This window comes from Gymnoscopelus microlampas (assembly GCF_963454915.1).
Source record: "Gymnoscopelus microlampas genome assembly, chromosome: 21".
NCBI classification, from domain to species: Eukaryota; Metazoa; Chordata; class Actinopteri; order Myctophiformes; family Myctophidae; genus Gymnoscopelus; species Gymnoscopelus microlampas.
Window position 1 is genome coordinate 45,626,973 of NC_139958.1, and position 13,902 is coordinate 45,640,874.

Here is a 13,902-nt window from a genome sequence, read left to right on the forward strand (position 1 = left end):
AAAGCAGATCCTGCCTCCAGCAGTTTTATGCTTCAAATGGACAAGTCGTGTAGAGCGGCTAAACCCGTTGTCTGCGCGACAAGCGGAAAAATCCGCTCTTGCGTGAATCCACGCATTTACATTGACAAAGCATTGGCAGATTCTGCCCCAGAGGTAAAATATAAGTGCGGTGGGAGTGCGCCCTTAGCCAATAATTTGATGAAAAAAACTACACAATCTGCAAACCTGAGGGAAAAAAAAAATATTTTAATTATACTGTTTTAAGTATACACACACATTTACACAATGACAATAAGATGGAAATAAGCTCTCCAGCTTTTGTATTCTTTTGACAGATATGTACAAATGTATGGCCATGTACAATATGTGCATTTTTGGGAATGATAACTTCAATCACTCAATCAATGGCCACTTTAGGCGTCGCCCGCGAATGTGACACGACATGCACGAAAGGTACAGTACTGGTTGAATAAAAATCATTGTTATCAGAGAAAAAAACATTTATACTGTATTTATAATAAATACACTATCAACCCTGAGAGTTTGAATAGTTTTCAACTTGAGCGCTGCATGTTTGTGTTTTTAGCTGGAAAAAAACAGCATTTTGGTTGATAATTAAATAATAATTGGGGCAGCGGTGGCCTATCGGATAGAGGAGCGAGTTTGTAACCGAAATGTTCCCGGTTTGATTGCCCGGTCCGGCAGGACAAATCTGTGTGGGGAAGTGAATGGCCACCCCTCACCCCTCCCCCAGCACCGCTGAAGTGTCCTTGAGCAAGGCACTGAACCTCCAACTGCTCCAGTGGAGCTGCTCAGTGGCCAACAGTAGAAGACTGTGGTTGTACTGGTCAGCCCCCAGGTTTTAATAATAATGGATTGATTTAATTTATAATGCACTTACATTTGTAAAAATCTCAAAAGTGCTACAATAGGCAGTTGCATAAGAAGAAACATCACACCATTAAAAACATCTGAGAAACTGAAACTGAAACAAAACAGTGTGTGTGTGTGTGTGTGTGTGTGTGTGTGTGTGTGTGTGTGTGTGTGTGTGTGTGTGTGTGTGTGTATGTGCATGTGAAGCAGGGCGTTCCTGAAAAAGAGAATTTGTTCTCAGCGAACGTCCCCATGGTAAATGAAAGGTAAAAAAAATATAAAATAACATTCTGTAAGATCTCGGAACAAATCGAATCTCGGAATACATTTCAGGGGCGTAATTAGCTTCGTTGGGTCATTGATTTTAACACCACAACAGGTACGGGTATGGGGGTCTAGTAGCCAAATACATATACATTGTGGGGGTCCTTGACATGAAAAGGTTTGAGAGCCACTGCTCTCGTCTAGGCCAGTGGTTCTCAACCTTTTCAGGCCGTGACCCCCCAAAATAATCATATTTGAACTGGGGACCCCCTCATTTTGTTTGACTCCGTTCCACAGATAAATATTGTGAAAATAGCAGATCTACAAGCTCACAGCGCCCCGTTGTGAGCTTGTACATCGTCTATTTTCAAAATGTTTGCCTCATTCTTATGTTATTTGACAATTTGGCCAATGTTTTATAGTATAGTTTATCGATTAACTTTTGATGCAGTAATAGTTTCTTTTTTTTTTTTAGGTATTCAAAAGGTCTTAAAACCTGTGGGTCCCGAGTCCGACCCACAGGTTGAGAACCAACCGGGTCTTAGGCCCAGGGTCCCCAAGCAGCGCCAGAGGGTCCGGGGTCACACCGCGGGTCGTCGTCAGGGAAGGTGATGGGCGCCGCGCCGCGCTGGTGGTGATGGAGGCGACCGAGCAGGTACTCCACCACCGCGGGGTACCGCTCCGAAACCTCCTCCCTCTCCTCCGGGTCAGAGTCCACGTCAAACAGCATGACGGGCTTCAGCGGGGGCGGGGGGTCCGCCACGGAACCGCCGGGACCGGAGGAAGAGGACACGCCCGGAACGACGGTGGGGGTGCTGCTGTTGTGGCCGGGACGCGGAAACCATTTGTCACACCCTGGGAGAGGACAACAGTGGGCGGGAAGACAAAATGAGCAGGTGGTGAAGAGAGTGTGTGTGTGTGTGTGTGTGTGTGTGTGTGTGTGTGTGTGTGTGTGTGTGTGTGTGTGTGTGTGTGTGTGTGTGTGTGTGTGTGTGTGTGTATTACTATACTTGCGAGGCACTCATGGCCTCATGGCTCATGCACTTGGTGCAGCGCTGAGCTACCCCCCCCCCCCAAGGACCCCTGAAATAGACATTGTGAGGAACCATTGTCCTGGTCCTTACAAGATAAGTGGTTGTTTTTATGGTTAAAAACATTTTTTTTTTCAGAGAATTACAGAGGTTTAGAATAGGCTCTATGCACAGCAGCCATATTATCACTTCCTTCACAGGTGTTACCAATGATACTAATGAAGGCTCCGTTTCATTTAGTGTAGCACAGTGGTTTCCACGACCCCCATAACTCTGAGTGTATACAAATGGAACCAAATGGACCCGTAAGGGTCCATTTGGTTCCATTTGTACACTCTCAGAGTTACTCACCCGTAAGGGGCCATTTGGAAGCCCATGAGGGTCCCTGGACTCCAACTGTAGACCCACTGGTGTAGCAGAGTGTTTCCAGTGAGCCAACATGCACAATATCAGCACCCTGACTCTGTTTGACCAGAATGGAACAGAGCCTTCATTAGTATCATTGGCAACACCTGTGAATGTCTTCACAATATGGCTGCTGTGCATAGGGTGCATTAGAAAAGGATTCAGGTTAGGTTTAGGATTAGAGATAAGAGTTATGTGCCTAATTGTATACTTAGTTGCACGCTCGTGTCGTGCACCGAACAATAGCTGATGTACGACCTCAGCTAGCTTGTGGGCTTGTAGATCTGAGAGAGACAGACAACGATACGTAGAATGCACTTTGAACGAACTTTTCTCTTTCAGACTAAATTGTGTTATTGTGGATGACAAGAGGACAGTGACCTGGGTAGCCGGTGAGCAGCTTCCAGTTGGAGGATCGGATGGCGGCGTGAACGTACACGTCGAAGCAAGAACGGACCCGTTCCTCGCCAGGACGGACCCGTTCACCTTCACCAGAACGGACCTGCTCCTCGGCCAACGGCAACGCGCTGGACCTGCCGGGACCTGTGGAGAAAGCAGAGAGGAGAGCGGATCCGTCCCATGCGTTCATTTGGGATCGACTAAAACTATGGCGAAAAACATCTTTGTTGACTATCGTAAGCCCATTAAGACCGGGAAACCACTTTAACCATTATGTTCTACTTTGGCTATTCAAAAATTGCAGATCTACAAACTCATAGCGCGGCACCGAGTGCCGCGCTATGAGCTTGTAGATCTGCAATTTTTGAAAAATCATGAAAAGTTGTGCAAATCTTTTAATTATATATTTTTTGCATTTAACATTTGCAACTCAAATCTTTGCTTGTGGGGGTCCCTGGAACTAAATATTTTGAGATGGCGTCTGTCGCCAAATATATATCATTTTGGGGGTCCTTGACTGCATGGAAAAGTTGGAGCAACACTGATATAGCAACACACTGTTAGGATTTAGAAAACATTTTTAGAATTTGTTTTTCCAGGGACCCCCAGAAGTACAGATCGGAGTTAAAAATGTTCGCTTTAAAACATATATATTCAAAGATTTGCAAATGTTTTCCAAAATGTTTCCATATTTCATATTTTCTACTCAAAATGTGTTACAAAATAGTGGAAATAGCTGATCTACAAGCTTGTAGATCGGCTATATCCACATTTTTTTTTTAAATGTTTCAAATCGAATGACCCTTTCTCAACATGGTGTGTGTGTGTGTGTGTGTGTGTGTGTGAGTGTGAGTGTGAATGTGAGTGTGAGTGTGAGTGTGTGTGTGTGTGTGTGTGAGAGAGAGAGAGAAAATGGGTGCGTGTAATGCACATTTGTAACGTGCTTTGTAGAAAGGCGCTATATACAAATTTACCACTTTAGCACTTCTGTTTTCTGACTGTTCTGAACAAACAACAAATAATGCTGGGGAGAGATGGAAAGAGGAAGTACAATCACTTGACTGTTGTCTCAAAACACTCCAAACCGTTTGCAGAGGCTCTGTGCGCCGTCATCTTTAGCAAGTTAACACCCACCACAAGCTGCACTGTGGAAGTTGGAAGTTATTTGTGTGTGTGTGTGTGTGTGTGTGTGTGTGTGTGTGTGTGTGTGTGTGTGTGTGTGTGTGTGTGTGTGTTGGAAAAAGTACATAATTGTTTTACTTAAAGTATCAATACTACTACAAATTCAGACTGGCTAAAAGAAGAGGAAAACATTTAGTCAAATATTGTTCTGTGTCTGCCATTATTGGTAGTCATGTTATATGTAAAGGACGCCGTCACCCACTGTATATCCATAACTGGTAGTCTGCTTGTGTCTAGCTTATACATACATTTGTGATCAAGATCCTGATATATTTGGATTTTGACGTGATTTATGTCTTTAATGGAAACCCCAAATAAAGGAATGAAAGGGTGTGCGCACGCAAACTATATTTGCCTGATTTCTTTACTTGGTTACTTGCACCAGGGCATCGGTCAAACGTTGAATGAATGCTAAAAGATAACCTAAATAGTTACAAACTTACATGGGGCGATATCGTTGTAGAGAGGGTCAATGTTGTGTAACAGCTCCACTCTGGGCGACGCAAAACCTTTGCTGGAAGACAAAAGTGAACACGTTACTAGACTCCAGCTTGTGTGTGTGCAGAATTTCCTTGTACTGTAAATCGCTCTGGATTAAAGGAGAATTTCAGACTAGCCTTTTTTTCTAGCTTCTTGAGGCACTACACTGTCTCTCTGCATTCCATGTATGTGATTACCTTGAGTATTGTATGTTGCTCTGGTTAAGAGTGTCTGCTAAATGCCTAAATTCAAATTGTGTCCCCGAGATATGTGAACACCCCGGGTCGAGATACGTGAACTTCTTCACTTGGGGTAAAGCCTCATTCCCTACCCGGAGAGGACGACCTACCGGTTTAACTCATTAAGGCCGGGAAATCATCTGTCATTTTAGATTTTAGCTATAGCCATTATTTTATACTTTAACTATTCAAAAACAGCAGATATACAAGCTCATAGCGTGGCACCGAGTGCCGCACTATGAGCTTGAATCTGCTATTTTAGAAAAATCAGGGAAAATGTGTGCAACATTTTGGATACATAAATATATATATGTTTTAAAGTGAACATTTTTAACTCTCTGGAACATATTTTGGGATGGGGGTCCACGGCCAAATACATATCATTTTGGGGGTCCTTGACATGGAAAAGTTGGAGCACCACTAATATAGCAACATACGTTTTTTTTCAACAAAACTGTTTGTAGAATATGTATTCAAAGATTTGCACACATTTTCACGATTTTTCAAAAATAGCAGATCTACAAGCTCATAGCGCGGCATCGAGTGCCGCGCTATGAGCTTGTAGATCTGCATTTTTTTTAATAGAAATCTTATAATGACAGAGATGCGTCCCCGGTCTCACACTCATGCAAAACAATACATCGTTTGGAAGGTGGAAATCTAAACCAGATGGCCGCTGTCCACCAGGCCTTTCTACCACATAATGCAACACTCTCGCTGACCACACAACTTCAGATAACACCAGAATAACTGTAAAATAACCCCAGGATAACTCTAGAATGACTAGAATAACTCTGTCTCTCGGCAGGGCTCCTGTTTCTGTTTTGGGCCCTGGTTGCGTTTAACCAATTAAAACCGGGAACGCATCTGTGTAACCACTTGTTAAACTTTGGCTATTCAAAAATAGCAGATCTACAAGCTCATAGCGCGGCACCGAGTGCCGCGCTATGAGCTTGTAGATCTGCTATTTTTTTTTAAATCATGAAAAGTTGTGCAAATCTTTGAATATATATATATTTTTTAAAGCGAACATTTTCAACTCAAATCTTTGCTTCTGGGGATTCTACATTAAAACGTATGTTGCTATTATCAGTGGTTCTCAAACCTTTTCATGTCAAGGACCCCCAAAATTATATGTATTTGGCCGTGGACCCCCATCTCAAAATATGTTGGTCCAGGGACCCCAAGAAGCACAGATCGGAGTAATTTTTTTTTGTTTTAAAACATATTAAAAGATTTGCACACATTTTTCACGATTAAAAAAATAATTGCAGATCGAGCTTGTAGATCTGCTAGTTTTGAATAGCCCAAAGAAATCTTAAAATGACACACAGATGCGGTTTCCCGGTCTTAATGGGTTAAATTTCATGCGCCAGGCTGGCTGTCCGACCGCTGCAGTGTGTAAACGCTCTCCCAGTAAACACTCTCCCAGTGCAACCACAGTCAAAACTAAGTGCACTTTGTGTCATTGTCACTGCCACACGCCTGCTCTGACACACACTCTCTGAAGTCACGTGACCCGTGTCAGCCAATGGCGTCAGGCTGAGGCTGTGAACAGCGGTTTGTGGTTCCAAGCGAAACCGTGAATTTCTGCTCGCAGGCCTTCATTTCACCTTCATTGTCATTACATGTTGGTTGGTATATTGTTGCCGTTAGGCACAAACCTTGTATCTCCATAATTAAACTTTTTGGGGGCGGTAAATTAATGCTTTCCCTCGTCGCACAAGAGTAGCAAAAAGTGGCGATCTACAAGCTCTACAAACTTGTAGATCGGCTATTTTGTTTTACAAGTTTGAGAGTGAAAGTAGAAAAAGGTTAAGTGTGAGTGGATTTTATACATGTTTAACTCATTAAGACCTGGAACGCATCTGTGTCATTTTTAGATTTGAGCTAAAAAGCATTATTTTACACTTTGGCTATTCAAAAATAGCAGATATACAAGCTCGTACCGAGTGCCGTGCTACGAGCTTGTAGATCTGCTATTTTTGAAAAGTAACCGTTTTGGACATACAAGGTTTTCCCCCCCGACAGGTCAGGATTCAATGACAGCCTGTATGACTTCCACAGTGGAGACTCATTGGCCAATTAACAACAACAATCTCTCTATATGTAGCACCGTTATGAGCTTACATTATTGTTTATATACCTTTTTTTGTTTGTTTGTCTTTAAAAGTTGACAAGCAGTGGTGAAAGTACTCATCTCCAGTACTTGAGTCAAAGTACAGATACTCCTGGGCAAATGTTATTCAACTACAAGTAAAAGCTGCTCTGTCAAATGTGTGCTTGTGTTGTTAAAGTACTGGACTACATGCTTTTTTCCAGAAATCTTCAACAAATATAAATGATAGTGAAAATAGCCGATCTACAAGCTCACAACTTGAGTAAAGTACATATACTAAAAAAAATGCACTTAAAGCTCTTATGTTTTTTGTTTTCTCTTGTGAATAAAATGTTATTTTGTCCAATCTGTATGGTAGAATATGTTAAAGGAGACACACCATGAATTTAAAAAAAATATTTGATATTTAATATCATATGGTGTATGTCCCTCAAACCATTTTCAAAAGGTTTGAGCCTAAATCAACACTCAGATATACTCATCCCAAGTCAATTCTCTCAGGCTTATAAAGCACTTTCAGCTGCAATACCAAAACGTCCTGTTGGGCAGGGGGGTGCTGTACTGCGGTACTGAGCAATTCTGTCTGGCAAAATACATGGGCAGAAAGTTTGGTGAGGTAAGCAAACTTGCCATTCTGAGATGGCCTGTTTAGACACGCCCATTCTGAAAATCTCTGAAATGAGAATGAATGACTGAATGTTAACAAAAAATATTTTTTGGGGTACAAGAGACACTGGGGAGCCCAAAAAATACCAAAAAAATAAAAAAAAGTGAAATTCATGGTGTGTCTCCTTTAATACAATATAACTAATACAGTTGGGGGGGGGGGTTGTATTTGGTCTCCCTGCTTTTCTATTGAGACATTTAGATCCTGTGTCTAGGTTGGATGTGACCTTTGACACCATCCTGTTTCTGGTTTGACCTTCAGGGCAAAGGTCTATCTCTACCCTGAGCTAGCAGGCTACAGTAGCTCTATTAGCTCAGTGGTAAACATGTCAGCACTTCCAGGGTAGACCAGGAAAGTCACATTTAAGTAATTTCATTTTGAGCAACTTTAAGTACAGAACTTAACCCATTCAAACCGGGAACGCATCTCTGTCATTTTTAGATTTCTCTGGGCTATTCAAAAATAGCAGATATACAAGCTGCCACGCTATGAGCGTGTGAGCAAGCTATGAGCTTGTAGATCTGCTATTTTTTGGGGAAAAATCATGGAAAATGTGTGCAAATCTTTGAATATATATATATTTTTTAAAAGCAAACATTAAAGCGCAAATCTTTAAAAAAGGTTACAAAAAAACAAACATGTTGCTATAATATCAGTGGTTCTCAAACATGATATGCATTTGGCCCATCTCAAAATATTTTGTTCCAGGGACCCCCAGAAGTTGTAACAGAGTTAAAAATGTTCACAAAAAATAGATATTCAAAGATTTGCACACATTTTCACGATTTAAAAGAAAAATAGCAGATCTACAAGTTCATAGCGCGGCACTCAGTGCCGTGCTATGAACTTGTATATCTGCTATTTTTCAATAGCCAAAGAAATCTAAAAATGACACAGATTATTTCCCGGTCTTAAAGCTAAATAGTCAAGTACAGTACTCAAGGAAATGTGCATTGTCACTGTCCACCACTGTATGAAAGTTATGCTACAGCGACTATTAGGTTAGTAGTGCGATGGCCACACACACACACACACACACACACACACACACACAGAGCTGTGTTTCTGTAGATGTTCAAGATCTTTAGAGGTGTTTACATCACGTTGCTGTTGGGCAGAAACCTTGTATCTCCATATTTCAACTATTAGTGTCCTTACACACCGGGGGCGATTTTTTCATGCAAATAATACGTTTTTAAAAAAAAAACCTTATAAAGTCAATGCAAGCTTCCGTGGAGCGAAAAAGCGTCTTTTATTTATTCGGAACGAGTCCGAATATACAAGGTTTCCACCCGACAGCGACTATAAACAGGGTTCCCACACATTTTTAACAATGCATTTTCAAAACCTTTCCAGAGTGTTTTACCCCATTTCCAGGACTATAGAAATCATACAGTGCAATAATGAGACTCTTAAACCAGTGTGCCATCAATGCCCCAAGACGGACTCGAGCGAAGGTGTCACGTGACAAAAAGAACAGATCCACAAGCTAACAACGTATCAAGTAACACTGCATTTTACCTGTCTTTCACGTAATGTTTGACAAAAACAATGTATTTCGTTGCTGTCGGGGAGAAACCTCTCACCTACAGTACAGTGTCACACAAAAGCATCAAATGTAGCAGATCTACAAGCTCGAAACGCGGCGCGAAGCGACGCGTTTCGAGCTTGTAGATCTGCTACTTTTGCCATTTTAGAATTTGAACCCTGAAAACTAACAGTTTTGAACATTTTCCAAAACATTTGATTAATTCCAAACCTTTTCCAGGGCCTGGAAAACAGTTTTTCTAATTTCAAAATATTTCCAGGAATTTCATGACCGTGGGAACCCTGTATGAATAAGCTCGCAGTCGTCTCTCCTCACCTGACGGTGTTCCACACGTCGAAGCCGTCCAGCGGCTTCGTGCCCTCGGTGCTTCCCCCGGCCACGCCCACCAGCGTGGGCAGCCAATCGGAGATGTGGATGAGCTCGCGGCTGACGCGTGGCCCGGGTCGCTTCAGCAGCGGGCTGGCCACGAAGGCCACGCCCCTGACCCCGCCCTCCCACAGCGACCACTTCCTGCCTCGCAGCGGCCAGTTGCTGCCTCCGGTCAGCGTCTGGCCGCCGTTATCTGTCAATCAAGAGCGGTGATCTGTCAATCAAAACATCTGTCAATCCAAAACATTATCTGTCAATTAACCCATTAAGACCTGGAACGCATCTGTGTCACTTTACATTTCTTTGGCTATTCAAAAATCGCAGATCTACAAGCTCATAGCGCGGCACCGAGTGCCGCGCTATGAGCTTGTAGATCTGCTATTTTTGAAAAATCTTGAAAAAATATTTTCCAGATTTTTTTCAAAAAACTGTTAGGATTTAGAAAACATTTTGAACACATTCCATGCCAGCGTTTAATCTCATAATGTACGCACCAGTGCCAGCGTTTTATTGTTGTTTTTTTTCACGTCGCCACAGACCTCGTTAAATCCCTTAAGATCGAGAATTAAAGTGTTTGTAAACACAGCCACGATCGGTCTGCGTCGCCCAGTGAAAACCCCTTCAAAACCACGATCGGTCTGCGTCGCCCAGTGAAAACCCCTTCAAAACCACGATCGGTCTGCGTCGCCCAGTGAAAACCCCTTCAAAAACCGAGCTGCCATCTTGTAGTTACAACGGTTTGTTAAACAGCGATCAGCGACGAGAAAACCTACAAACCTACGGCAAAACCGGATCCCGGATAATTCCGTTTCCGGTGGTGCTACAATGAAATGTGTCGTATCGAACGAGGCCTACAATGCAATGTGAACTTTAAAAATAAAAAGAAGAAAAAAAGACCAGTTGGCTTAGATCTACGCGACTGGCACGTGGCGGCTTTGAATGGGTTTGGGTAGATATACGCGATTGGCACTCAATGTGTTAAGAATCGCCTCAGGTCTTAATGGGTTAAAAGCAGTATCTGTTATGGATGCACGATATATCGGTAAACATATAGATATTGATATTATCTGTATAAAAACAAGTTCACATTTGGTCCCTTCTCAAAAAGACATGAAGACACTGAATATAAAACAAACAATGCCTCTTTATTCCAGATCTAGGGATGCATGCTAAATACATTTTGGCCCATCCCAACAAAGAAACCTTAAAAGAAGTAATCTTATTTAAAATGTTTCCAACTTGTTGACCCTTTTGGAAGATTATGCAGAAAAAAACTGATTATATCTGCAGCCTTCATCATCACAAAAGGCTTTTTCAGCGTCACATTCAAAACAAATATTATGAAATAAAATATTGGCTAAAACTGATATATTTCTTTGATATCGGTTTGATACCGATATTGCCGATATTAAACAACGGTGTAGTCTGACAGGAAATGAGAAGAGAGTCGGCGAGTGACGCGCACCGAGGCTCCGTCGGGCTCGGGAATCGAACCCGGGAGTCGCTGTCAGGCTGCATCAGAGTGAAAATGCTCTGAATCGCTGGCAAGGAGCAGCCGTAGATGATGTTTGACTCTGGCAGTCAATGAGTTAACCACTCGACCATCGGCGGCCACCGAATATTGTAATCTCTCATGTGAGAGATTCAAACCTTTTTCCTTTCCAGGACCCCCAGTTTGATAGGCAGCAGGCCATGGACCCCCATTTGACATGATTTGTATTAGTTTTTTTCCATCTCTGTCACAAAATTTGTTGACGAGCAATTGTCATACGAATAAGTGATTAATGATTGAATTGTGTTTGGCATTGAAAATCGGAACATATGAATACAAATAAAAACTATGTTTGCTTTTGAGGCTTCATAATCAAGTCAGACATTATGAGAAATAACATAAGTTTACAAAAATAAATACTGACATATTTCCTAATTTTATCCTTTTTTTTATTACTAAAAATACCCTGGGACCACAATCTACATTCTACACCGTAAAAAAACAAAACAAGGGTTCATTAATGAACCTCTAAGAGTTTCCTCGTGTCAAAGCCATGCCTAAAACCCCTCATCAGCAGCCAGAGATGACATAACCTCTGCGAGGTACAGAGGATTTCTTTACAGGTGGCTCTTAACCCATTGAGACTGGGAACGCATCCGTGTGTCATTTTTAGATTGCTTTGGCTATTCAAAAATGAGCTTGCAGATCTGCTATTTTTGAAAAGTCGTGAAAATGTGTGCAAATCTTTGAATATGCATGTTTTTTAAAGCGAACATTTGTAACTCAAATCTGTGCTTCTGGGGGTCCCTGGAACGAAATGTTTTGGGATGGGGGTCCGCGGGCCAAGTACATATAATTTTGGGTGGTCCTTGACATGAAAAGGATTGAGAACCACTGATAAATAGAAACATTTTTTTTAAAGGATGTAGAAGACATTTGTAGAATCCCCCAGAAGCAAAGATTTGAATTAAAAATGTTCGATTTAAAAAAATATATATATTCAAAGATTTGCACACATTTTCACGATTTTTCAAATAAATGCCAGATCTACAAGCTCGTAGCGCGGCACAAAGGAATCTAACAATGACACACGGACGCGTTCCCGGTCTTAATGAGTTAAACGGCTTCCCACAGAGTCAGCACAGTGGCAGCCTGTCTAACACATGGCCGAGGCCTGCAGCCGCCCAGACCACCTACCGCACACCAGTGGTGGAAAAACAGTACTCAAATCTTTTACTTAAAGGGACACTTCACCCAAAAAAAAACTTTGTTTCAATGGATTAGTCACCCCATGGAGACTTGAATTCCTGGATATATTTTTTGTTTTTTGTCTCATTCCTAAGACAATAGTTTGATGACCGGCAGCGGTTCCGGTAGGAGACACAACGACTCGTTGTGTCTCCTACCGGAACCGCTGCCTACCGGTCCGCTGGTCATCAAATTATTGTCTTAGGAATGAGACAAAAACTAAAACATATCCATGAATTCAAGTCTCCATGGGGTGACTAATCCATTGAAACAAAGTTGTTTTGGGGTGAAATGTCCCTTTAAGTAAATGCATCAATACTGCAATGGAGAAATGCTACTGTATGTTACACAGTAAAAGTCAACAAGTCAAAAGTCAACAAAATGTGTACTTAAAGTACCAAAAGTAGAAAGTACTCATCATGCAGAATGTCCCATTTCACAAGTTTTCAAATGTGTAAAGCAGATCTACAAGCTCACAATGTGTTGCAATGCATTGTGAGCTTGTAGATCTGCTATTTTCAAATATCCGAAGAATATATAGGGCTGAAGTGGTTAGGGTGTGTTTTGTAATAATAATCTAAATCTACAAAGTATCTAACGTTTTTAAATAATTGTAGTGGAGTAAAAGTACAATATTTGCCTCTGAGATGTAGTGGAGTAGAAGTGTAAAGTTGATTTTGTAAAGCTATTTTATAAGGACAATGGTCCACTCAATGTCTAATTCTCTAATTCCACTACACGTGTGGGGTTGTTTGGCCCTCCTAAGTATATATAATACAAGCGCACACACACACACACACACACACACACACACACACGACACCACAGGCATAAAACGAACCACTTTACTTTCCCAGCATTGTTCCGGCTCTGTAATTGCCCTTTAAAACCCACACTTCTAAATATAACCTGAATTCCCTCCGTGTTCAAAGTGTTTACCTACCACACACACACACACACACACACACACACACACACACACACACACACACACACACACACACACACACACACACACACACACACACACACACACACACACACACACACACACACACACACACACTCTAACTAAAGCACTCCAGATGTGCAAACCTTACAGGACACAGCGTGCACGTTGGTGTGCACATTCAGTGGTGGAAATGAACCAAGTACATTTACTCAAGTACCGAAGTTAAGTACACTTTGGAGATTTCTTTTTTGATTTACTTGAGTATGTAAACGTTTCAATATGCCATACTTCTACTCCACTACATCTCAATATGCCATACTTCTACTCCACTACATCTCAATATGCCATACTTCTACTCCACTACATCTCAATATGCCATACTTCTACTCCACTACATCTCAGTAGGTAGTGTGCACATTAGTTATGTGTCACATTCGGACAAGTTGTGTGTGTGTGTGTGTGTGTGTGCAGATCGGCTATTTTGAGGTATGTTTATTACTTTAGTGGAGTATTGACAATTTTCAATACTTTTACTTCTACTCCACTACATCTCTGAGGAAAATATTGTACTTTTACTCCACTACAATTATTTGAAAACTTTAGTAACTAGTTACTTTCCAGATATAAATTATT

At 41.6% G+C, this 13,902-nt stretch overlaps 1 protein-coding gene across 1 annotated transcript in view; it reads right to left on the reverse strand.

Moving 5' to 3' along the window:
• Window positions 1–225: 225 nt before the first annotated feature.
• arsb (arylsulfatase B) overlaps window positions 226–13,902 on the reverse strand; it is a 29,937-nt gene continuing 16,260 nt past the window's right edge. The window contains exons 8-11 of the mRNA XM_084046846.1: window positions 9,524–9,770; window positions 4,598–4,668; window positions 2,955–3,116; window positions 226–1,992 (exon numbers count right to left, since the gene is read on the reverse strand). Of these exons, the coding sequence (XP_083902972.1) occupies window positions 1,679–1,992; window positions 2,955–3,116; window positions 4,598–4,668; window positions 9,524–9,770 (794 nt within the window). The 3' untranslated portion in view covers window positions 226–1,678. The remainder of the gene's footprint in view (window positions 1,993–2,954; window positions 3,117–4,597; window positions 4,669–9,523; window positions 9,771–13,902) is intronic.